This window comes from Chlorocebus sabaeus, chromosome 8 (assembly GCF_047675955.1).
Source record: "Chlorocebus sabaeus isolate Y175 chromosome 8, mChlSab1.0.hap1, whole genome shotgun sequence".
NCBI lineage: Eukaryota > Metazoa > Chordata > Mammalia > Primates > Cercopithecidae > Chlorocebus > Chlorocebus sabaeus.
Window position 1 is genome coordinate 58,041,827 of NC_132911.1, and position 27,176 is coordinate 58,069,002.

At 39.1% G+C, this 27,176-nt stretch overlaps 1 protein-coding gene across 2 annotated transcripts in view; it reads right to left on the reverse strand.

The window, feature by feature from the left end:
* ATP6V1H (ATPase H+ transporting V1 subunit H) overlaps positions 1–27,176 on the reverse strand; it is a 126,247-nt gene that overhangs the window by 94,883 nt on the left and 4,188 nt on the right. For both annotated transcript variants that reach the window (XM_008000631.3, XM_008000630.3), the window contains exons 3-6: positions 20,595–20,697; positions 16,404–16,493; positions 4,908–5,021; positions 1,826–1,930 (exon numbers count right to left, since the gene is read on the reverse strand). In XM_008000631.3, coding sequence (XP_007998822.1) covers positions 1,826–1,930; positions 4,908–5,021; positions 16,404–16,493; positions 20,595–20,697 — 412 coding nt within the window. The remainder of the gene's footprint in view (positions 1–1,825; positions 1,931–4,907; positions 5,022–16,403; positions 16,494–20,594; positions 20,698–27,176) is intronic.

Genomic DNA, 27,176 nt, shown 5'->3' on the forward strand with positions numbered 1-27,176 from the left:
CTGCCTCAGCCTGCTGAGTAGCTGGAACTACAGATGTGCACCACCACACCCCGCTAATTTTTCTATTTTCTGTAAAGATAGGGTTTTGCCATGTTGCCCCGGCTGATCTCAAACTCCTGGGCTCAAGCAATTGGCGTGCCTCAGCCTCCCAAAGCGCTAGGATTACAGGCATAAGCCACCACACCAGGCCTGGAATTAAGTTTATTAAAGGGGAGAGATCATTTCAAAGTAGGAAAAAAGGGAGAGGTGTATCCTATTTAACTAACATTCTGATCCCAAACGATATGCTACATTTAGAAATTTTAAATCTCACTTTCACAAGCTTGTTTCTTACGTTTTAAATAGCTTGTTTTTTAAATACCTCACGAACTCAATAAAATGGTGGCTCTTGTAAAAACACTTTTTAAAACCAAGCCCCAAACCAGTTAAAATTGATGTTATTAACATAAAAAAGATTTTGATCAAGAAACTCTAAAATACCTCTATCCAAATATAAATGGCAATTAGGCTCCCCTAAAAAAGGCAGGCAACAAGACAAAAAGTAAATCTAAGCAAAACATGGTGTCTTTCTTATGCCTCAAACTAAAATCTGTTAATAAAGTCACCTCAAATCTAAATGGCAACTTTCAAAAAATTTCAAATAGACATTTATTTGTAATCTAACAACCTACCAATATTGTTTCCCCTGGTCCCATTCCTCCTCTAGGTCACCCTCACATCAAAATCTCATTCCCTTCTACCTTTTCATCTCCAGAATCCTCCTCCCCTGTCCACCTTTAGTTCTCTCCTCTTCTGAGTATCAAACACCACACCTCTTCATACCTACTACACTTCATCCCTGTAAGCCTGAAACTATCATTCCGCAGGACCATCATTTGTGTCCTATCTTTCGCCCTATCCTGAGGAAACATGAAGACAAAACAGAAAACTTGTCATTTTCCAAGCCATCACACCTGCAGGCTATTTTCCTCCCGAAGACAGAGAGCTAGAAAGGCCTGCAAGCAACCAAGATGACCAGTAGGCATGCTTCAAGTAGTTCATTAGGCCTAACTAATCCCACCCTGAAACTGGGAAATTGTGAGAACGAGCCACTGTGTGGGACACTGTCCTCTTGCAGCTGGACTGGACAGCTCCAGGCTCACCCAGGGGGAGCTGGAAGCATGGGAGGGACTCGGCCAGACAAGGACAAGCAGGTTAGCTAATAAAGATCTAGAACACGCTGTTTGCAGTTTAAAATGCCCCTGGTGGCACCCAGGACCAGTTTGTTTATTAGTGTAATCGGTTAGACAGCTTAGCCTGGTTATGTAACCAAAAGGGCATAAAAGATCTCACTCGAAACTTTCAGAGAGCTCTCCCAAAACCAAGATTTCCCGCACAAATCTTGGTGGTTCACAATCCTGGGGCAGCCAAGGGAGCTGCACCTGGAAATCTCTCGGCCCGAGGCATGCTCTCTCCTGCTGTACCGTTTCTTTTCCTTTATCGAAGCCTCACACGCACGTGCTCTTTGGAGCTGTGTGGGTCCTTTCAATTCTCCAGCCTGTATCATCTTGGCAGCCACCTAGAAGAAAGGTACTCCCTGACCCCTGAAAAGCATGAATAAGAAACCCCAAGTGGCAGAAAAGACAGAAAGGATTGAAATGAAGCCAGTCAAAGAAAGAAAAAGCAAAGCACACTACCCATATCTGACAGTAGTTTGGTTTGTCAAGTTCAAAATGGCATTATTTTAATAAAACATTTTTGTAATTTAACATATTTACTATAAATAGCTTAAAAGAACATGGATGTTATATTCCCTTCAAAGGTACTTTAAAAAAATTTCTTTTACCTGTGAACTCAGCTGAGTTTTTATCCAATTGAAATAGTAATTTAAGTCACTGCCTTCCATCAATTCTTTTCCCCAAGCTGCTAACTTGGCAATAATTCTTGCTGCCTGAAAACAAATAAGAAATACATTTGAACGCAACATTAATTCTAAAAATCACATCATATACCTTAAAAAAAGGATTTGTAACAATTTTGCTACACAATTTCTTAACACTCAACCACTCTAAAAATAATAGTTTTTATATTTCATTTTTTAAAATATATTTTGAAACAAACATTAAAAATATATTTTTAAATATTTCCATCAAAGTGAACCCAAATTAGCTGGGTCTTAGGAATTTCTTGACACTCCCTGAATTATTTTGGGTTTCAAAAGTAAGATTGGAATTCATTATATGACCAGCAAAAATCAGAACACAAAAATCTGTCTTAGAAGCAGACTGTCACCAAACCACTTGCCAGAAATCTAAACAATCTCTACAACAAACTGCCAGCCTCTCCGACACTCATTCCAAGCCACTTGGGAGTTCTAACACTTAAAAATCCATTTCTAGGCCGGGCGCGGTGGCTCAAGCCTGTAATCCCAGCACTTTGGGAGGCCGAGACGGGCGGATCACGAGGTCAGGAGATCGAGACCATCCTGGCTAACACAGTGAAACCCCGTCTCTACTAAAAAATACAAAAAACTAGCCGGGCGAGGTGGCGGGCGCCTGTAGTCCCAGCTACTCGGGAGGCTGAGGCAGGAGAATGGCGTGAACCTGGGAGACGGAGCTTGCAGTGAGCTGAGATCCGGCCACTGCACTCCAGCCTGGGCGACAGAGCCAGACTCCGTCTCAAAAAAAAAAAAAAAAAAAAAAATCCATTTCTTAGGATAATATACATCATAGGTATTAGTTATCTCTCCCAACATAAATAAATATCCTTTCTCCTCAAAGATCTCTTCATTTTCTTCAAGCTATAAAACTAACCATTTTTTAAATTAAATAGGCAATATAAAGTACTAGTTCTCCATACACAAACCAATTTAATAAATATTCTATCAGAACTGAAAGCAAATCACTGTCTTAAAACTCCAAATCATTCAGCAATAATTCATCCCAGTAGAGAATGAAAGGCTACACTAGCTAACCTAAAAATAATTTCCCATGTTGGTAGACTCATGTTTGTTCTTACATTTGAATACAGCAAACCAGACTGACAGGTGCACTTCCAAGGTCAGAATGTTAGACACTTAAGTGTTCTGGTGTATTTGAAATTCCACAACATAGGGACTAACAGGGGCGCCTTTACTTGCTCACTGAGTTGTGACATGCTGAGGTTTTCACATGCCCAGCTAAATGAATTTATAAATACATTATCTAGTTTAAACTCATCATACTGTCACAAAATAGACAACTGACTTAAAAGGATTACTGTTAGGAGGCCAAGGATTGAAAATATCATCAGCAGTGCATGCACAAGACAAAGGAACAAGAGCATAAGCCAGCATAAGCTCTTTATCAGCACATGGTAAACCAATGGGAGTCTCCCTCAGAATGTGAAAGACTGGCCAAAAGTAAATGAAATCATCAAGAAGTTAACATGGATTTGGCCGCACAGTAATAATGAACCATTCCCTAAGTGTATATTTGTTTAATGTATTTGTCAGTTTTGTTGTTATACCATTAGGAGGACATTTAAACCAGTGAAGACAACAAACCTCTACAATTTTAAAGAGGGAAATATATTACTGGCTTTTAAAAAAGTATTCTTTAAAATACAGTGTATTTCATCAGTCCTCCTTAATTTCTCTTTTTATAGATATTTCATAATGTCCACAACATATAAATATACTATATGAATACAATATATAACTATACCATATGAATACATATACATGTGGAAGGAGGGCGGGAGGGAGCGAGACAACATACATGCTCAAAAATGTTTCACTGCCAGTGGCCCCTGATTTGAAAACTTTTAAAAACATCTACTGAAACAAGCAGCCTCTGGAGCTACATGCCCCCCAACAGCTCCTGCCATCCCCAGCCCATAGCCCACTCCCCAATGGAAATAGAGAACGCCTGTTTGTACAAAGGTTTATTCTCTCAACCCTGCTTTCAGACTCCACGAAAGATTCTTCAGTACTAGGGCTTCCAAACATAGCCTACGTTTAAAACAGGAATGTAGGCTGGGTGTGGTGGCTCACGCCAGCTTTCTAGAAGGCTAAGGCAGACGGATCACAAGGTCAGGAGTTCAAGACCAGCCTGGCCAACATGGTGAAACCTCGTCTCTACTAAAGATACAAAAATTAGCTGGGAGTGGTGGTGCATGCCTGTAATCCCAGCTACTGGGGAGGCTGAGGCAGAAGAATCACTTGAACTCGGGAGACGGAGGTTGCAGTGAGCCGAGATCGCGCAAATGCACTTCAGTCTGGCAACACAGTGAGACTCCGCCTCAAAAAAAAAAAAAAAAAAAAAAACAAGAGTGCATTTAAGATATTGAAAAGCAATCAAGTAATTACTTAAAATAAAAATGAAACACAGTAGCTGCTTCCAAGTAAAATTTAATTTCTATATAGTAAAATGTGGTTAACCCCACTACAAACACTACACATGTGAGAATTCTCTACAGGCTTTGATGCACTCCTTGTAGTCCACAAAACCTTAACTGCGTCAGAGCAACCCTATCTCCTTCCAACTCCCAATGTCCTTTCTCCACTGAACACCAATACGGAAAGCTAATGTCATAGTAGTTACTCCTATGGGAACGGACAGGTTACTATGTCATAAAGGGCACAGTAGTTACTACTACGGGAACGGACATAAAAGGCCCAGGTTTCTTTCTTACCTAAATGAGAATGTAATCACAATTCTGTCAATTTTAAACAAAATTTTTTAAATAAAAACCTTTCTTCTTTGTATTTAAAAAAAAAAAAAATCCAGTTGGGGGCAGTGGCTCACACCTGTAATCCCAGCACTTTAGGAGGCCAAGGCATGTGGATTGCTTGAGCCCTGAAGTTCAAGGCCAGCCTCGGCAACATAGTGAGACCCTCTCTCCTTAAAAAAATTTTTAAAAAAGAATCCAATCAATTCAAAATTTACCATATAAACAGTAAAGGGATCCTGGCGATTCAACATTGGCAGAAAGTAGGGCCACGCAGTGTTCTTGCTACGTCTTGCGTAGTCAAAGAAAATGCTAACACGCTGATGATTTTCCTAAAAAAGAAAAGAAATGGTATCACCAATCAGAACACATTTTGCTAAAGAATGTAACAATTGTGCACCACTTCTCAACCTCCCATCAGTCTGTGTTCTTTCTTTTTTCAGTGTGTGTGTATGTGTGATTTGCCTGTCATTATTACTACGGGGCAGGGGGTAGGGATGGTAGTAGGGACAGATATTTTACTAAAAAAATCACCTTTAATGATTATGATTATTTTAAATCACAAAGTGTAAGACTACAAGTTACACTTCTCGGCCTGCACCTCTGACCTGTTACTCCCAATGTAGCAGGTCTACACCCACCACCAACACCCAAGTGTGAGCACCTGGCTGCCAAACAAGGGAAATCAAAATCGGAAAGGGAGCAGGAAGAGCGCAAATTAGGTCTAGATACACCTTGAACTACTAACAAATAGGCAAGGGAAACAGAATTAAATGAATCTCAAATGTTCAAGTTACTTCTTAGCATATCACGGTAGAAAACTTGGGATAAATAAAGACAGCAGAAAACAGCACATACTACCAGTGGACATAGGACCTGAGTAAGAGAAAATTCTTAGTTCCAATTATTAAAACTTCACCACTCACTTAAATTTTCTCTATCACTGGCTGAGATGCACCTTCTGGTTCATTATGTGAATACAGTTGTTAAATAGCAATACTTTTTTCAAAATTCTTTTACTACACCACCATATCAGCAATAGTAATACTTTTTCTGATCAAACTTTTATTAATGTATTTATTTATTTTATTTCCCTAGCTTACTGGGGAACAGGTGGTATTTGGTTACGTTAAGTTCTTTAGCGGTGATCTGTGGGTCTTAATACTTTTTAAAAGCACAAATAACCACATAAACAAAAAATTCCTATTTTCAGATTAACATTTAATTATTTTTAAATATAGCGTTTTTTGTTTTTTTGTTTTTTGTTTTTTTTTTTTGGTTAATATTGGTCTACACTAATAACTACCTATTCAAGGAATAGCCTACTGTCTCCTTAGGTAATGAGTCATTATTGTTTAGAATAACAATTTGAAAGAGTTATGACAATGATTTTATCAAGGAATCCAAAATTCAGATGAGCCATCATTGCTTCATTGGTAGAGGTACCCAGGTTACAGACCTTTAAGAGAATAAGGATAAAGAAATTCTTCTGGTCAGGTACACTTAGCAACTGCTGTTGACATCCAGGCAAAGAAAACAATTTAATCCTCAAAATCATGTGCTAAAAACTAAGCATGTGAGGAAACATAAGCAATTCTGTCGAAAAGCATTTTGTTCAGAAGTGATAAGGATGAAATGATAGGATTAAAAATAGAAAAAGAAAATTACTATAAATAGCACAAGGAATAGAACGATAAAGGTATATATAAACTTCTCCATGTAACTAAAATTTTACAAATAAAATCAATTGCTAAACTATAATGAGGGCCAGGTGCAGTACCTCACACCTGTAATCCCAGCACTTTGAGAAGCCAAGCGGGAGGGCTGCTTGAGCCCAGGAGTTCAAGACCAGCCTGGGCAACATAGTGATACCCCATCTCTACAAAAAAATAAAAAATTAGCCAGGTGTGGTGGACACGCCTATGGTCGCAGCTACTCAAGAGACTGAGGTGGGAAGTTCACTTGAACCCAGGAGTTCGAGGCTGCAGTGAGCTGTGATCACACTACTGCACTTTAGCCTGGGTAACAGAGCAAACCCCTGTCTCAAGAAAACAAAAATAAAATTAAAAAAATAAAAATATATACATTGGGCCAGGCACAGTGGCTCATACCTGTAGTCCCAGCACTTTAGGAGGCTGAGACAAGCAGATCACTTGAGGTCAGGAGTTCGAGACCAGCCTGGCCAACATGGTGAAACCCCATCTCTATTGAAAATGCAAAAATTGGCCGGGCGTGGTGGTATGTGCCTGTAGTCTCAGTGACTTCAGAAGCTGAGGCAGGAGAATCGCTTGAACCTGGTGGGTGGAGGTTACCACTGAGTGACCTCAGTGAGCTGAGATTAGGCCACTGCACTCCAGCCTCAGCAACAGAGCAAGACTCTATCTCAAAAAAAAAAAACATATATATACACATATATATAAAAAACATATATACACACACACATTGTATATACATACAAAGTATATATATACACACACTTTGTATATATACACACTTTGTATATATACAGTATATATATACTTTGTATAGTGTGTATATATGCTTTGTATACATGCTTTGTATACAGTGTGTATATATACTCTGTATACAGTGTGTATATATACTCTGTATACAGTGTGTATATATACTTTGTATACACAATGTGTATATATACTTTGTATATAGTGTGTGTGTATATAGTGTATAGTGTAAATATGCCTTGTATACATATATACTTTGTATATATAGTATATATATACTTTGTATAGTGTATATATGTACTTTGTATATAGTGTGTGTATATAGTGTATACAGTGTATATATGCTTTGTATACATATATACTTTGTATACATAGTGTATATATATACTTTGTATATAGTGTGTGTGTGTATATATACACACATACATATACATACATTGAATTGGTGGATGAGAATAATACCAGTTACCTAAATCTGAATCTCTCCACTGATCTTTCATAAATAAAGGTTAACAAAAAGATCAAATAAAAAACTACACAAAACCCATGCCCTCAGGATAACAAGACAGAGAATCCACATTTGTAATTAACCATAATAAAAGAAACACCAAGTCCCAGCAAAAGCTATCTCTCATATTCCACCACAGGCTTTTGTGGATGATAAGATGCATCTGAAAAATGTGTATAGAAGGAAGGATATGGGCATAGAAAGGAAGAAGTTCTAAGGTGGATCTACAATCACCACCATAAAATAAAATAAACTCTAACTACGAAGAAACTGAAAAAGACTACTGGTAGACCAGAGCACAGGCTACAGGGAGCAGGGCGCAGTCTTGGAAAGGCATCATTTTTGAGAGACAATAAAGTATTAAAAAAAAAAAAAAAGAAGAAGAAGAAGAAGAAGAAAAAGCATCTTTAGGAGATTGGGTGGCAAAAAGAAAAAGAAACAAAAGAGGAAACTTCACGGTTCTGCAAGACAAAATGAGACCAAAAAAAAAAAAAAAAAATCCAAGGACATACAATCTGCCCCCACCAAAAGAAAGTCATCTATTAAAGAAACTGCCAGCATATAATGAGAGTCTTATCTCTACAACCAAAACATTTTTTTTATTAACAAGGTGTGGTGGTAAGCACCTGTAGTTCCAGCTACTCAAGAGGCTTAGGTGGCAGGATTGTTTGAGCCCAAGAGTTCAAGGTTACAGTGCACTATAATGGCACCATTGCACTCCAGCCTGGGTGACAGAGTGAGAGTTTGTCTCCAAAAAAAAAAAAAAGAAAACAAAACAAAAGAGGCCAGGTGCAGTGGCTCACACCTGTAATCCCAGAACTTTGGGAGGCCAAGGCGGGCAGATCACCTGAGGTCAGGAGTTCGAGTCCAGCCTGGCCAATGTGATGAAATCCTGTCTCTACTAAAAATACAAAAATTAGCCAGGCGTGGTAGCACACGCTTGTAATCCCACTGCTCAGGAGGCTGAGGCAGGAGGATTGCTTGAGCCCAGGAGGCAGACGTTGCAGTGAGCCAAGATTGTGCCACTGCACTCCAGCCTGGATGACAAGAGCAAAACTCTGTCTCAAAAAAAAAAAAAAAGAAAGAAAGAAGAAAGAAAAGAAAGGAAGGAAGGGGGGAGAGAGAGAATAAAACAAGCAAACTGCATCTCACCAGAAAAAAAAAAGAGAGAGAGAGAGGCCAGGCGCAGTAGCTCATGCCTGTAATTCCAGCACTTTGGGAGGCAGAGGCGGGTGGATAACTTGAGGTCATGAGTTCGATACTACCCTGACCAACATGGTGAAACCTTGTCTCTACTAAAAATACAACAAAATTAGCTGGGCAAGGTGGGGTATGCCTGTAGTCCCAGCTACTCAGGAGGCTGAGGCAGGAGACTCGTTTCAACCCAGGAGGTGGAGGCTGTAGTGAGCAGAGATCATGCCACTACACTCCAGCCTGGTCAATGAAGCGAGACTCCATCTCAAAAAAAGAGAGAGAATGAGTCCGGGTGCGATGGCTCACACCTGAATCCCAGAATTCTGGGAGCCAAGGCAGGGAGATTTCTTGAGGCTAGTATTTCGAGACCAGCCTGGGCCACATGGCGAAATCCCACCTCTACTAAAAATACAAAAATTAGTTGGGCACGGTGGCACAAGCCTGTAATCCCAGCTACTACTCTGGAGGCTGAGGCATGAGAATCACTTAAACTTGGGAGGTGGAGATTGCAATCATTGCTGAGATTGCACCACTGAACTCCAGCCTGGGTAACAAAGTGAGACCATGTATTAAAGAAAAAAAGAAAAAAAAAACTGTACTCTTGAGTGAGGAATATTACAAACCACCCAAATCCATGATACGAATAGATGAAAGAACCCCACACAGATACAAAATTACCATAAAAAGAAACCAAAAGATGCAAATCAAAATATCTCAGGTGATGAAATTTCTCTCCCCCAAAAAAACTGCAAAACAAAACTGTAACATAACAACGCAAACTGAATTAAATATCCTCAAACATCTGGAAAAATAAAATACCACCTTGAATCAGAAATTCAAAACCAAAACTGAGAAACGTGCCCCTAATAAGGGAAAATTTAAACATAGCTGATGGAATTCAGGAAAGAAATGAAAGAAAAGAGCAAAATGGTCTCAAAATTTAAAACTAAATTATACGGTGTTCAACAAAGAACAGACTCAAAAGTCAAAGAACTGTGAACCAGAGATCCTGTATCAGCCAAACTGCTCTTTAAGATTACAGGAAAAAATTTTAATGCAAAAATTTAAAGACTACTGTACACATAAGACATTCTTGAGGAACCTACTAGCAGATAAGCTTCATCTAATCAAGAGATCCCTGGGAAAACCTCGGCAAAAGACCCAGTGGTGAAAATTTAATGTAACAAAATGAAAGTGGGAACAAGGGTAGAATAATAATAAATGTTGTATGTCCTGACAAAGTAAAAAATAGCCACTAAAAATGAGAAGAGAGGAGAAGTAGAAAAAATTCATTGATTGTTGCAAATCAAAAAACACTCTTAAAAATGACAAATGAAATTATAAATGAAAACAACAGGGGATTAACAGCATTAAAGGGATATAAATACAAAGATAACCAATAGAACACAGAAAACTTCCTAAATGCCAAAAAAGTTTAATACAAATGCAAATAAAACACATAATAAACAATAAAATAGTAATGCACACAGTAATTATAACACAGTATGACAGTTGAGATCGAATTTCTTAGTAATATTCATAAATGTGGATGGTTTAATTCACCTATTAAAAGAAAAAGGGGTTTCAACTCATAAACAAGACCCAAATCTATACTGTATACAAAAGACTTACCTAGAACAAAATGATTCACCTAAAAATGGGACAGGTAAAGAAAGATATGCAGACAAGTAGAAACAAGAAGCCATGAGTTGCCATACCAGTATTAAAGTATAATTTAAGCCAAAATGTATTAAGTATGATAAAAGGGACACTTTTAATGATAAACACCACAATTCACTGTAAATATAACACTAATGTGTATATATGCACCAAATACAGCATCCACCTTTATAAAGTGAAAACTACAAAAGGTATTAGAATAGTAAAAAATGCATTTATAAGGGGGAGATGTTTAACATACCACTCTTAGTACAAAAAAAAGCAGACCAAGAAAAAAGTAGACAAAAAGTAAAGGTATAGAAAACCTGTATCCTAAATAATAACATCATCAATAAAGTAGATCTGATAAATATAAATCAAACTTACACCCCTTAAGAAAGAATACATCTTCTCAAGTACACCTGGTACATTTATAAAATTGATCATATACTAATAAAAAAAGTATCAGTAAATTCCATAAAGTAGAAATGTTTTTAAAACATGATAAAGTTTGAAATCTTTAATAAAATGTTTTAAGCGTTTCTGCCTGAAAATTAAAATATAAATATTAACCCTCTGTGAAAGGGAACACAGAAACTGAATTAAGAAAATCCTAAATCACTACATATCAGAGCTGAAGGGATATGTTTTAAGCAGTAATCAAAGGAAAATGCATATATTTAAATACTTTTCTTTTGGGGGGGTTAGAGTTTCTCTCTTTTTGCCCAGGCAGCAGTGCAATGGCACAATCTCGTCTGACTGTAACCTCCACCTCCCAGGTTCAAGTGATTCTCCTGCCTCAGCCTCCCAGTAGCCGGGATTAGGCGTGCACCACCACACCTGGCTAATTTTGTATTTTCAGTTGAGATGGGGTTTCACCATGTTGGCCAGGCTGGTCTCAAACTCTTGACCTCATGACCCACACACCTCAGACTCCCAAAGTGCTGGGATTACAGGCATGAGCCACCATGCCCGGCCAACATTTATTTCTTCTTAATAGAAGAATTGAAATAAGTTAAAACTCCCAGTTCGAAATGCTAGAAAAAGAACAAAGTAAACAACAAAAAAGAGTAAAGGAAGAATATAATAAAGGCAAAAGCAGAAATTAAGGTAGAGAACAGAAAAACTATAGATCAATTAATATGAAAATCCTGACTGAAAAAAATTAACAAAACGGGAGAGAAACACTAATTAATCAAGGAATAAAAAAAGCAGAAAGCACAAATAAACTAAGAAATGACATGGGGACATAATATGGAAATAGAGAAAAAAAATTTGAAGCGTAAGATTTAATAAGATTACGGTCTTCTATGAAAATAAATGTAAAAGCTTCAATACAATAATTTCCAGAGAAAATACAGATTACCAAAATTATCACCATTTGAGATAGAAAGCCTCAAATGACCAATTTCTGTAGAAGACATAGAGAAAGCTATCAAATAATTACCCCACCAAAAACAACAGGTTCAGATGTATTCACAAGGGAATTTTGCCAAAACTTAGAGCTTGTATAGCAAATAAAGAAAAACTGCCAAATCCTTTTTATCAAGCAAATATAATGCTGATACATAACCAAATGAAGAAAACAAAAAATAAAATTATAAACCAATTACACCTATGAACACTGAGGCAAAAATCCTAAATAACAGAAAAGAGAATTCAATATCATATCAAGAAAATAACACACATGACCAAGTGGGATTTAACCTCAAATGCAAGGTTGGTTCAGTATTATAAAATCCATTACTATAATTCACTATATTGATATATCTAAGGAGAGAGAAAAAAAGTCACTCAATTATCTATGTAGATACCCAGAATATAATAGCCTTTGACAAAGCTCAACACCTATTCTTAATAATAGCACTCAAAAACTAAGAATTGACAAGTTATAATAACCCATAAGAATTAAAAAAGTAAAATTATCTGTTTTATATCCCATAAGAATTGAAAAAGAAGTAAAATTATGTTTTTGCAATAACAGATAATTATAAAATTTTAATTAAATTTTTTTAATTAAAATGTTATAAATTTATAATTCACAAATTTTATAAATTAGAGAAAAATTCAATCACAAAATTAATTCAAATAAAAGAATTCACTAAGGTACCAAAACAGAAAATATACGGAGATCAATGACTTTCATATACATTAACAAACAAAAGTTCAGAGATAAAATGGAAGAGAAATGCTGTTTTTAACAGTAATAATTAAGATAAAATATTAAGGTATAAACTTAACAAGAAATGTTGCAAAACCATTATGTAAAAATTACAACACTCTTGAAGACACAGACACACCTAACAAATGGAAAGGCATACCTTGTCCTTGGACAGAAAAATTCAGTAATATAATGATGTCATTTCTCCCTAAGTTAACTTATAAATTTATTATTAGTCTTTTAAATAGAGACAGGGTCTCACTACATTGCCCAGGCTGGTTTCAAACTCCTGGCTTCAAGCGATCCTCTCACCTCAGCCTCCCAAGGTGCTAGGATTACAGGCACGAGCCAGTGCCAGGCCTTGTTTTGATTTTTTTTTTAATAGTAACTTATAGATTTAACACAACTTAGTAAAAATGCCAACAAACTTTTTCATAGATCAAATAACCTGACATTCCATTTCATATTAAAAAAAAAAACAACATTCAAGAATACCGAGGTAAATACTGGGGGGAAAAAAAACTGCGAAGGGAACTAGCTATAAGATCCTCTATCGTTAAACCGGGTGGTGCTGGAACATGAATACACAGGCATTCCAGAAGCAAAGTATAAAAAGTACAGAAATAAACCTAGTTATATAGGGAGGTTTAATGTTAAAGGCAGCATCTCCAACCACTATGGCAAAGACTGAAAATTTAATAAATGGTCAACTGAATGGCCACTTGGAAAACATAAAATTAGACACACACCTCTATAGACAAGAACCAACTCTAAGCAGGCCAAATGTCTAACTAAAGATGAAACTATACACATACTAGAAAAAAACCTTGGTGAATTCCACTGTAAACTCGGGTATAAGGAAAAAAGCTTTCTATTACTCAAAATCTAGATTAATGTAATCTAGATAAATGCAAAAGCAACCTTTAAGGTCATCTGAAGATGTTCAACCTTGGACATCATTCTGACAGGCAAAAATGTAACAGCTTGACAATGTCCTCTGTTGAGAAGGTTACAGGGAACCAGGCACTCACACCCTGCTGATGAGAATGCAAAATGGAACATCTAGCAATATCTTAACAAAACTACATATGGAGTTCCCTCTTACCCAGCAATCCCATTTCTAAGAATTTACCATGAAATATACACCCAACACAAAAATATATTTGCACAAGGTTATTCTTTGCTTCATGATTTCTAATTCTAAAATTTGGAACCAATCACAAAGTCCATCATTACATCAGAGGCTGAGTAAACTATGGTACATCTACTAATGGGGTACCATGTAGTAGTCAAAAACAGAACAGGGAGATGAGATCTCTATGAACTGACATGTAATGATTTCTGGCATATTCTGTTAAGTTTTAAACAAGCAAAAAATAAGAGACTATATCTAATAAGTGTTTTATAGAAATAAGGGGGGAAATAAGAAAATATACATGTGTCTGCTTGTCTATGTTCACAGAAAAAAATCAAAAACCAATGATATTGGGCTAAGCACAGTGGCTCACACCTGTAATCCCAGCACTTTCGGAGGCCGAGGCAGGCAGATCACTTAAGGTAAGGAGTTCAAGACCACCTTGGCCAACTTGGTGAAACCCTGTCTCTACTAAAAAAAAAAATACAAAAATTAGCCAGGCATGGTGCCAGATGCCTGTATCCCAGCTACTCGGGAGGCAGAGGCAGGAGAATTGCTTGAACCCAGGAGGCAGAGGTTGAGGTGAGCCGGGGATGCGCCACTGCGGTCCAGCCTAGGCAACAGAACGGAATTCTGTCTCAAAAAAAAAAAAAAAACAATGATATTGCTGACCTACGAGAGGGAGGTGGGAATGGGCTAAGATTAGTGACATTTCTCTAAGTATATCTTTCTGTATAGTTTTGACTTTTGGAAACATGTTAATGTTTTACATACTCAAAAATAAAAAACAGGTTGGGCATGGTGGCTCACACCTGTAATCCCAGCACTTTGGGAGGCTGAGGTGGGCAGATTTACCTAAGGTCAGGAGTTTTGAGACCAGCCTGGCCAACACGGTGAAACTTCATCTCTACTAAAAATACAAAAATTATCCAGGCATGGTGACAGGCACCTATAATCCCAGCTTCTCGGGAGGCTGAGACAGGAGAATCACTTGAACCTGGGGGGCAGAGGTTGCAGCAAGCCGAGATCACACAACTACACTCCAGCCTGGGTAACAGAGCAAGATCCTGTCTCAAAAAAATAAAAGTAATAAAAATAATAATAATGAAATGCACAAGGATGAGGAAAAAACTAAAATAGAATACAACAGAAATGACTCTTACAGTATTTCATGAAAATTACTCACTCTGAAACTTGAACATGGTATTCTGACTATATACCCTGAGTTTAAAATAAAAAACTGCAAATACTGAACGCTAGGTAAAAGGCTTGTTTTTCGTGCATACGTGTTTTTTTCAACTCTTATTTTAGGTTCAGGGGTACACGTGCTGGTGTGTTGTATCGGTAAACTCATGTCAAGAGGGTATGTTGTACAGATTATTTCATAATCCAGGTACTAAGCCTAGTACCCAATAGTTATTTTTTTCTGATCCTCTCCCGCCTCCCACTCTCCACCCTTGAGTAGACCCCAGTGTCTGCAGTTCCCCTCTTTGTGTCCATGTGTTCTCATCGTTTAGCTCCCACTTATAATTGAGAACATATGGTATTTGGTTTTCAGTTCCTGTGTTAGTTTACTAGTTTAGCTGGAGGATAAAGACCTCCAGCTCTATCCATGTTCCTGCAAAGGACGTGCTCTCATTCTGTTTTATGGCTGTATAGTATTCCATGGAGTATATGTACGTTTTCTTTATCCAATCTGCCATTGATGGGCATTTAGATTGATTCCATGTCTTTGCTAATGTGAATGGCACTGCAACGAACAAATACAGGCATGTGTCTTTACAGTAGGATGATTTCTATTCCTTTGAGTATCCACTCAACAATGGGATTGCTGTTTTTAGCTCTTTGAAGAATCACCACACTGCTTTTCCTCAATGAATGAGTTGTATGGGTCCACAACTCTGAAACTATTTTCTGTGTATTTTAGGGTAGAACAAACAAGTAAACACACTGAAATTAAGGAACTCACAATCTCACTGTTACAGAAGAGGTACACATATGGAAAAGAGAGACAAAGAACCCTGTGGTGCCGCGATGAAATGTAATAGGAGCTACCAGCATGTCATGGTGTTAATTTATAGATAAGAACATATGGACAGTACCTGAGGATATGAGCAACCAGAAAACAGAAACTGTATGCAACTGGAAACGTTTTCAATGATAAGCAAAACTGTTCCCAAAAGGAACAAAAGCACCGAACCTCCAGGGCCCAGCACTGGCCTAGAACATATGAGCACTAAAATGTGTTGACTGATTGAATGAGAAGAAGTTGTATCATCCATAAGTACACAGAGAATCCAGAAAGCCTCAGATGATACAGCAAGCTTTGCTGGCATTCAACAAAAAACTCTGAGGTATCCGGGAAAAACATATATACTGATTACTTGGTATTCTGAAAAATAAAAATAGCCTGTGTGTGGGTATCTCTGTCTTTAGCTCTATTAGCAAATTACAACCCACATAAATAAGAAAAATATATTATTATACTCTAGAAGAAAACCAATGTTCTAAGTGAAATCTCACCAAAAATGTTGCTACTGTGAGGTACGCAAAAAAAAAATGAAGTCACCAAATGTGTTAAGTAAAGAATATACCTACCTGCAGCATATCATCCACCATAGTTAGTATATACTGAACCGTCTGTTCTTTGCAGATATGAGTCATCAGATTTATAAATGTTTTAGCACACTAAAAAAAATGAAATTAAGGTTATTGTTTTTATTTGCAAATACAACATTTCAATGGAACTTCAGTAAAACATTGTTTCTTTCTTTCTTTTTTTTTTTTTTTTTTTTTTTTTGAGACAGAGGGTCACTCTGTCGCCCAGGCTGGACTGAGGTGGCCGGATCTCAGCTCACTGCAAGCTCCGCCTCCCAGGTTTACGCCATTCTCCTGCCTCAGCTTCCCGAGTAGCTGGGACTACAGGCGCCCGCCACCTCGTCCGGCTAGACTTTTGTATTTTTTAGTAGAAACCGGGTTTTACCACGTTAGCCAGGATGGTCTCGATCTCCTGACCTCGTGATCCGCCCGTCTCGGCCTCCCCGAGTGCTGGGATTACAGGCTTGAGCCACTGTGCCCAGCCTGTTTCTTTCATAAATTAGAATACAAATACTATTAACTAACAAATTTTACTTACAGAAAACATATACCTCTTACAAATATTGTGATGAAGTATGGGAAGACCTTACTAGACTTGCATCAGCTTGTGAATATTTCTAGTGATAAATTTCAGAATGTTTACTATATTTAAATAGATAGACTGAGCCACTAATAACTCTTGATTACCGATGACAGCATAAAGTTATACAGGCAATCAAAAATTACAACTGGTTTTGAGTATTTTATTTGTTGTACTTAAAGGGAACAGAACACAAGAGCAACAAGAGTACGGGTGATTGGAATCAGAAGGCCCTGACTAGTCTCCATTCTACAGTGTATCAACTACATGACAACTTCTCCTTAATTCAATAAAAACTGGAGCCAACAATATATTACCTACCAACTTCCCCAGGATTGTTGTAAGAATCAGACCAATTTGTATATGGACTCCTTTAGCCAGTGAGGCCTCCCTGATAGGCAACAGAATTGGACCTTATTATGGGGCCAGGCTCTAAACTCAGCATATAAATCAAATAGGGTACAAATCAAAACACACTATAAAATCCCTTAAATCATTCCCCAAAAAACATAGTTTTAAGCACGCAACATCATTCAGTAATAGGTTTGGAGTCATACGTTGAAAAACTTCCCTACCCTAAGGATGTATAAATTAAAGTGTATTTCACTTGGTATTCATTCATTCATTCATTCATTCAATAAATCCCCAATGTAACAAACAGTATGTGATAAAAATCATGCTATAAAAAAATAGCGATCTTATCAAAATCATACTCATCCTACAACTTATGCCTATCTATGAAACATGTCTTCCATGGATAGACAGCCCACTCACCATACTGAATATAAAAAGTTAACAGTAACAAATAATTGGGTTTTTTAATCAAAACATTAAAGTGGAAACACTTTAACCTCTTTAAGCAAAAATAAAACAAAAAGATGTGAGTTGCCCAAGGTATTACTGTCAGAACTCTTTTCAGATATACTGCCATTTTGTTAGGATAAAAAGCTTCCTGGCAACTGCCCCATAAAAGGCCCATCATACCAGACACTGCTATTAAGAAAGAACTGTTTTTGTACACTTACTAAGAAACAAGTTTTTAAAAAAATGAGAAAAAAAAAAAAGAAAGAAAGGGCTGTTTTAACTCCTAACTCCTTAAGGGAAAAGTCTTGTGTTATGAACATACATCCCCAGTCTCACCAGGCACATGGCAGGGACTCAGTGTGCATGTGCTGAACAAACAGTGAATGAGCTGCATGTTCCATTACACATGCAGTTGGGGTGGGGAAGCTTTTTCAAAGGATGACACCAAGAGCAGACATCACAAAGGAAAGGAAGAACTAGATTTCATCGTACAATGTAAACTTCAATATGGCAAAGAGCCCCATAAACCAAGTTAAAAATTCAACAAACAAGCTGAGGAAATATGGCATGCACAAAGCTGGTACACTTAAAACACAAAGGAATCTGACAAATCAGTAAGATTCATAAACACTTCCACAGAAAAGTAAATAAAAAACATACAGCCATGTGTCGCTTAACAATGGGGAAAGTTCTGAGAAATTCATCATTAGGCTATTTCCTTGTTGTGTGAACATCCTAGAGTGTACTTACACAAACCCAGATGGTAGTGTCTACTACACACCTAGGCTATATGGTAGAACCCATGGCTCCACACCTGTACGGTATGTAACTATACTGAATACTATAGGCAACTGTAACATAATGGTAAGTATTCTTGTGTCTAAACATAGTTAAACATAGAAAACGTGCAGTAAAAACATGGTAGTATAATCTTACAAGACCACTATGCATACACAGTTCGACACTTACCAAAACATCCAAAACATCGTTATGTGGTCAGTGCATGACAGTACAGAAGCAATTGATACGGATACAAAAGGTACCAAAAACAACTGAAAATGTGTAACACTATTACGTTAAGATACTACCTTTTACCTATCGAAATGACCAAAAGATGAACGGCTAGACCCAGAGTGGGTCTGGAGCAGGGGCACGGGCCCTCTCACATACTGCTGGCAGGATCTGCAAACTGGTACAATCTATCAAGAGGGCATTTCCATTATGTCAAAACTCTCACATGCTCAAAGAGTTTAATCAATAATTACACCTTTTTTCTTTTTTGTATTTTTAGTAGAGACGAAGTTTTACCATGTTTGCCAGGCTGTTTTCGAACTCCTGACCTCAAGTGATCTGCCCACTTCAGTCTCCCAAAGTGCTGGGATTACAGGTGTGAGCCACTGCACCCAGCCAGATAATTGCACTTCTCAAATTAATTAAAAAGAGATTACTAACTATTCATCTCAAAACAGAAAAAAAAAGGAAGTAGCCAAAATATGCAACAGTATAGAATTAGTTTAGATCACTGTGGTTCATCCATTAAATGGAAAATTACACAATGGAACTTTCCATAAATGGGAAATAATAATAAATTAATTATTTTAAATACCACAGAAATATCTTTACAGGCATGGTAGGAGAGGGAAGAATATACAATCAAATGAAAAGAATAAAGATATGTACATATCACCCCTTTTTGTAAAAAGTTCACATTTATAGAAATAAGTGTGTAAGTTATTTTACACACAGAAAAATATTTAGAGATGTATACACTTAATGTTAACAAGCCACCTTGAACAGAGCAATATTAGGTAGAATAACTTTTTTCTTTTGCTTAATAGTATTTTATTTTTCTACAATAAACTTACCATGAAAGAAGGTAAAACATCAACATATGTAACTAAATATTTTAAACTACTGTATAAAAAAAAACTCCACAGCAGGCCGGGCGCGGTGGCTCAAGCCTGTAATCCCAGCACTTTGGGAGGCCGAGACGGGCGGATCACGAGGTCAGGAGATCGAGACCATCCTGGCTAACACGGTGGAACCCCGTCTCTACTAAAAAATACAAAAAACTAGCCGGGCGAGGTGGCGGGCGCCTGTAATCCCAGCTACTCGGGAGGCTGAGGCAGGAGAATGGCATAAACCCGGGAGGCGGAGCTTGCAGTGAGCTGAGATCCGGTCACTGCACTCCAGCCTGGGCGACAGAGCGAGACTCTGTCTCAAAAAAAAAAAAAAAAAAAAAAAACTCCACAACACTTCAAAGATACATAGTAAAAAAGGAACTATGTTTGCTATAAATGTGGCAAACAGTAATAGATTTTGATGTAAAAAGACTGTTTATCGAAAAGTAACAAAACCTTATAGATTAAAATAAAAAGAATGCCCACCCAAAAACATTTTCAAAGGACATAAAAATACTTAATAAATCAATGGGAAAATAACGTAATCCCATGTCATCAAAGTGATATCCCTTTTAACTTAGCAAATTCAAAGATTTTCAATTATATTAGGTATTTCAAACATTACTAGTAAGAATACCAAGTGGAAAAAACTCCCTAAAAAAAGTTAAGCAACTTTTAAAACTTAATATACTCTGAAACAGTAATTTCCTTTCCAGAAATCTGCCTTCTACGTGTATATGCTAACAAAATATTCAGAAATACAGAAAAGGATGAAGGTAAACATACTCAATATAACGTTTTTTTCCAAATTAACAAAAAAACTGGAAGTCACTTATAATCACTAAGATTCTTCTAAACTTTTGGATGACACGGGGAAGTATTCATTATATAATGTTTATTGATCACCTGGCTGCCTTCAGTTTGAAGCATCTCTTGCTTCTCTTCAGGGCTTCGTTTCATTTCAAACCTCTGAATAAACTCACAATCTTCAGCAGAAATCATCTGTCCCCTAGAAAGTAAGAAAAAGATGTTTCGTTCAGTAAGAGATCAATATGTAAGCAAGTGATAGAGGAACTTTCAGTCTTTCTCTTCTCTCCTTGGCAGCAAACCACAAAGGGTGACGCAATGGCCCTGGCATCAGACAGACTTGGATTCAATGCTTAGTTTCACCACAAATAAGACAGTGTGAACTCTCTGGAACCTGAGTTAATTTATCCGCAAAATGCAAACAACAATCACATTGCCTCTAAGGGGCTGTATTGAGGATAAAATTATATTCACATAAGGTGGTTAGTAGCATGTGGCAAATAGTAGGCACTTGGTAAAATGTCACCTCTCACCATTACCCAGTGTCTCACCCTTATTCCCCTTCTCAAGCCAAACAACTCACATGGCTATCTAATTTATCAAGTTCAAAGCCACTTTATATGAATTTCTATGGCCATTTTTCTCTAGTATATTCTTTCCCTCCAGACGGGAAAAAAAAAAAAAAAACTGATTTTCCTCCTCTCTGGAAAATAACTCTCCATCCTGACCCCACACTCTCCTATTTTCCTCCATCTCTTCCAGGGGTCGCTTCATCACTGGCTCTTCACCCTTCAAGGCTCCTCCCCAGCACTCAATCACTGAAATCTTGCTTTTGATTTCCAAACTCCTTCCTGTCAGAGATTCAATCAAGAGTCCCATCTTCCCTCCCTCCCAATCATCTCCACTGTCTTCTACCTCCAGAGATAGTCTTACCATTTTCAAATTCAGCATCATCTTCCTGTCATCTTCCCTGTCATCCCCAGTGAAGATGATATCCTGCTGTCATCTTCCCCAGTGGTGATGATGCTGAATTTGAAAATGGTAAGACTATCTCTGGAGGTAGAAGGAACACAGCTCAACCTTCCCAACTTCTCCACTCCTCAGGGACTCAAACTACCATAGGCAAACCAACATCCTAATCTCTAAATACAAACCCTTCGTTGTCTAAAAGCTGTGTCAGCAGAACAGCCTTGCTAGCCCCCCATAAGACTCTGGGCACTGCAGGATTCATTCAAGTCAACTCCTTTAAGCCACCAGTGTGGTAGGAAAAGCACAGCATTTGAGTCAATATGGGGAAGAGCTCCAGTTCCAGGCGCGAAAGCTTAGCAAGTCACTATTCATCTGACCGCTATTCACACCAATAAACAGCAACTATGAAACTACCTGCCCTAGTCCACTAGGTGGTTATGCAGATTAAATGAAAAAATATAAGCAAAAGCACTTGCTGTATATTAGAACATGGGTAAGAGCAAGTGTAAAATTTAAAAATTTTGTAACATATTTTCCTGTTGAAACAAAACCAATATAGTTTTTTTGGTTTTTTGTTTATTTGTTTTTGAGACGGAGTCTCACTCTGTTGTCAGGCTGGAGTGCAGTGGCGCGATCTCAGCTCGCTGCAACCTCCGCCTCCTGGGTTCAAGCCATTCTCCTGCCTCAGCCTCCCGAGTGGCTGGGACTACAGGCTCATGCCACCAAGCCCAGCTAATTTTTGTATTTTTAGCAGAAACAGGGTTTCACCATATTGGCCAGGCTGCTCTCGAACTCCTGATCTCGTGATCCACCTGCCTCAGCCTCCCAAAGTGCTGGGATTGCAGGTGTAAGCCACTGCGCCCGGCCCCAATATAGTTTTTAACTCAGTAGTTTAAAAAATTGTCCCTCCTCTCCTTAGCCCAAATATTTTGAGGGACTGGTGCTCTACAAAACCGATTCGGAGAAACACTGAATGTAAAGCAGGTTCCCGCTATGCACAGTTAGGCTGGGTGCAGTGGCTCATGCCTGTAATCCCAGCACTTTGAGAGGGCAAGATGGGGGGATCCCTTCAACACAGGAGTTTAAGACAAGCCTGGGCAAAACAGTGAGATCCTCATCTCTACAAAAAATAAAGTAACAAAATAAGTTGGGTGTGGTGGCACACGCCTGTAGTACCAGCTACTCGGGAGGCTGAGGCAGGAGGATCACTTGAGCCCAGAAAACAGAAGTTGCAGTGAGCTGAAATTACATCACTGCACTCCAGTTTGGGTGACACAATGAGACCCTGTCTCAAAAAAAAAAAAAAAAGCATAGTTATAGAAGGATGGCCCACTTCCAGAGCTGCCTTGGGTCAGGCTCCCAGAGCTGAGCCCTGAGATGAAGATTCACATACAAGTGACTTATGAAAGAAGAGCCCCCAGGAGAGGCCAGGGAAAGCATGGAGGGCACAGGACACTGAAGCAAAAAAACTCAGCAGGATTCAAGCAAAGAACCCAGGATAGCTTTCCCTGAGCCCACAGGAGAGCCTGGTAAGGTGAGGCACTCAGAACTGTTCCCTCCCCAAGAGAAGGGACCTGCACTTGCATAAGTCCTGCTACTTCTACCCTTAACCCCACCCTCTTCCAAAGAAGACCTTGATTATTACACATTCAAAAATCTATCAGTGTCCCTTCTGGGTTTTGTACACACCATTGCTATATGCCAAATTGTTTTGTATAGTTCAAATTTGCTTCTGGACTTTGTACTTCACTGTTCTGTCTTCTTATATCAATTGCGCAGTTTTAAGCACTGTAACTTTGTTTTCACACATGCTTATTTTTTAACATTTTTAAACTATTCTCAAGCATTTATTTTTTTCAACAATTTCTTAATTACCAACCCAAAGGAGAATTTTGTCTTTCTAGATCTCTCTGAGGCAGGTGATACTATGACTACATCTTGACACTCTCTTCCTTAGCTTCCAGATTCTTTGCATCCCACTGAAGTCACTCATCTTCACTGCCTCCTGTGCCTTAGCTACTATGAAAGGCTCTCTTCATTTCTCACTCCACCTCCTGCACTGAACTCCGGCACGATCTCCCCTAGTCGGCAGAGGCACTCCAGACCCTACAGGCACAGAACTGAGATTGTTAATCCCAAAGGCTAGAAGTTAGAAGCAAAAACAGACATTTTGCCCACTTTCCATTCTGGCTAAGCACTTCACATACCAGTCAGGAAAAAAAGCACTCTGCACCCTGGGGTAGACGAAGATAACAAGGTCATCCAGTCTAGATCTGGCCCCAAAATAAATGAAATGTTGAGCATACCCATAACCCGGTACTCCTTAGATGAAAGCAATTTTACCCCTAAATTTTGCTATGCTGATATGTAAAGAGATGTCACAACCTCTGTGAAGAAAATCATGTCAAAAGGTGGTGGTTTTTCTACAATGAAGAAGGTATACCATGAAGGCTACACTTGGTAACCTTATAACTTTGCAGCTTTCTTTTCCATTTAAATAACTGTTTCTTATTTGTCAAGCCACTCGCTAACCTTTTTCTTTCCTTGTTTAAGTTATTTTCTCTCTGGGTCTTCCTTTGACATTTCCATAATCCAGCAGGTTCGGGGCTCTGGTGTCTTCTATAATGACCCACAGCTAATCAGGCACCAGATCTAACAACCTTCTCCTTAAAACTACTCTCCTCTCTACCTCCCTGCCTCTGGAGTAGCTCAGCACTAGGACAACCTTCCACCAGTGGATTTCCCTGCTTCCAATCCAACCTTCTTCAAAACCGTCTTCTTACCTACTACCAGGGGGCTTTCTCAAGTATATATGGGGTCATATTATTCCCTTTGGACTGTGAGTTCTACCTAGCACTTAGGCAGAGGCATTCAGTAAAAATATTTAAAATCAATTGACTAATTAAAACCTATATAATCATGCACGTGTTACTTAACCTATCTGAACAGTTATCTACTTATCTTTAAAAGAGAATAGGATAGAAGCCAGCATGGTGGCTCACGCCTGTAATCCCAGCACTTTGGGAGACCGAGCCGGATGGATCACCTGAGGTCAGGAGTTCGAGACCAGCCTGGCCAACATGGTGAAACTCTGTCTCTACTAAAAATACAAAAATTAGCCGGGTGTGGTGGCAGATGCCTGTAATCCCAGCTACTTGCGAGGCTGAGGCAGGAGAATCACTTGAACCCGAGAGGCGGAGGTTGCAGTTAGCCAAGAACGCATCATTACACTCCAGCCTGGGCGACAAGAGTGAAACTTCGTCTCAAAAAAAAAAAGAGAGAATAGGATAGAAAAACCTATGTCACTGTATTTCTACGAAAATAATGTTAAATAGGATGTTAGTGACCAAGCATGTTACTTCCTTTTCCAAATACTCATCTCCACCAATTCCTGATAAGCACAATACTCCATTCATAATTTAGTCAACTAATATTAACTGGCAGCCTGCTACGTGCCAGGCACCTTTAAGAACAGTTGACACAGCAATAAATTAGAGACCCCTCTTTTGAGCCTGCACTCCAGTGAGGAAAACAGAAAATACGCAAATACAAAAACAAATAATCTTGAAAACACACACACACATTATAATGCCGAGGCTGTAAATGCTATGAAAAAAAAAAAAAAAAACCGGCCGGGCACGGTGGCTCAAGCCTGTAATCCCAGCACTTTGGGAGGCCGAGACGGGCGGATCACGAGGTCAGGAGATCAAGACCATCCTGGCTAACACAGTGAAACCCCGTCTCTGCTAAAAAATACAAAAAACTAGCCGGGCGAGGTGGTGGGTGCCTGTAGTCCCAACTACTCGGGAGGCTGAGGCAGGAGAATGGCGTAAACCCGGGAGGCGGAGCTTGCAGTGAGCTGAGATCCGGCCACTGGACTCCAGCCTGGGTGGCAGAGCCAGACTCCGTCTCAAAAAAAAAAAAAAAAAAAAAAAAAAAACCAGTCCAGGCAGGGGGCTTGTGAGATCGCCTATGCACCCACACGAATGAAGTGAGTGAAGAGGCCAAAGAATCTAAGGGTGGAACTTCCGGAGAGACAGACACACAGGTCCAAGGAGCTGAAGTTTGCTATATGAGAAAGATCAAGAAGGCGGGAGCTAGAGAGCTGTGAGTGAGGCGGCATGATCAGACCTGTATTTTTTTGAGATCACTCTTGCAGTTCTGTGAAGAATTGTTCCTACCGAGGCAGCAAGGATAGCAGAGAGAGACAGCAGGCAACAGGCAGTAACAACAGAGCACATGCGAGGGGAACACAACAGGCGCAAGGCAGGAGCTGCAGACAAAGGGGTACACTCAGATTCGAGGCATCTTTTGGACACAGAGCTGGAAGAATGTGTTGATGGGCTGAACATGGACTGTGAGCAAAAGGGAAGAAACAAGGATGGCCCTAAGGTTTCTGGCCTCCAAAGCTGGTAAATAAAGAAGCCTGGAGAGAGCCACACTGAACCACCTGAAACTCCTAAGCACTGCATGTCTTCCCAGGCCTCAGCTCCCTGCCTGGACCTCCCTTCCTGGCTAACTCGAGCTGTTTTTCGGCCTGGACAACACCTGTTACTTTTTTTTTTTTTTTGAGTCAGAGTCTTGCTCTGTTGCCCAGGCTGGAGTGCAGTGGTGTGACCTCAGCTCACTGCAACCTCCGCCTCCTGGGTTCAAGCGATTCTCCTGCCTCAGCCTCCCAAGCAGCTGGGATCACAGGCACCTGCCACCACACCTGGCTAATTTTTCTGTATTTTTAGTAGAGATGAGGTTTCGCCATGTTGGCCAGGCTGGTCTCAAACTCCTGACCTCAGATGATCCACCCACCTTGGCCCCCCAAAGGGCTGGGATTACAGGTGTCAGCCACTGTGCCTGGCCTCCTGTGAGTGTCTTTATGCATTCTGAGAAAACTCCCCTAATACTCCCAGCATTTATTTGCTCCTACTTTTTGCTGTGTATCTCCTTTTGTTGTAAATATATATACTTTATATATTTCTCTATCTTAACATTTAGCACAATTTGTTATTTAATGTGGTAAAAGTCTGTTTCCTCATGAGATCTAAACTCATGAGCAAGGATGGTATTTTGTAATTCTTGTATCCTCAAGGTATAGTTTTACCAGATTCCAGTTTGACTAGAACACAGCCATACCCATTCATTTATGTACCATCTATTTATTAAGAAAAAGCTTAATCAAATATAAGTGCATATTTCCAATATTGCATTTTCATAATAATATGTTAATTTGTGAAGGACAAAAGCATATAGGGCTCTTGACACTGGGGGATGCTTCCACACGTCTTATGATCTCAGTATAGACTATGATAGAAGATTCACTGATTCTCCCTGTGTTGGTTCCAGCCCCCAACAATCTGTAAGCTCTTTTACGAGAGACACATTTCACACCCACTAGTGCCCACACGTTAACAGGCTCAACAGGCCAACAGTTAACATTTGGCGAACACTTGCCCACAGACCTACAGAGTGGAGGGGTTTTACAAAAGAAATTTGTCCCCGTCTCTACTAAAAAAAATACAAAAACTTAGCCGGGCGCGGTGGCGGGCACCTGTAGTCCCAGCTACTCGGGAGGCTGAGGCAGGAGAACGGCGTGAACCCGGGAGGCGGAGCTTGCAGTGAGCTGAGATCCGGCCACTGCACTCCAGCCTGGGCGGCAGAGCGAGACTCCGTCTCAAAAAAAAAAAAAAAAAAAAACAGAAATTTGTGAGATGGACAACA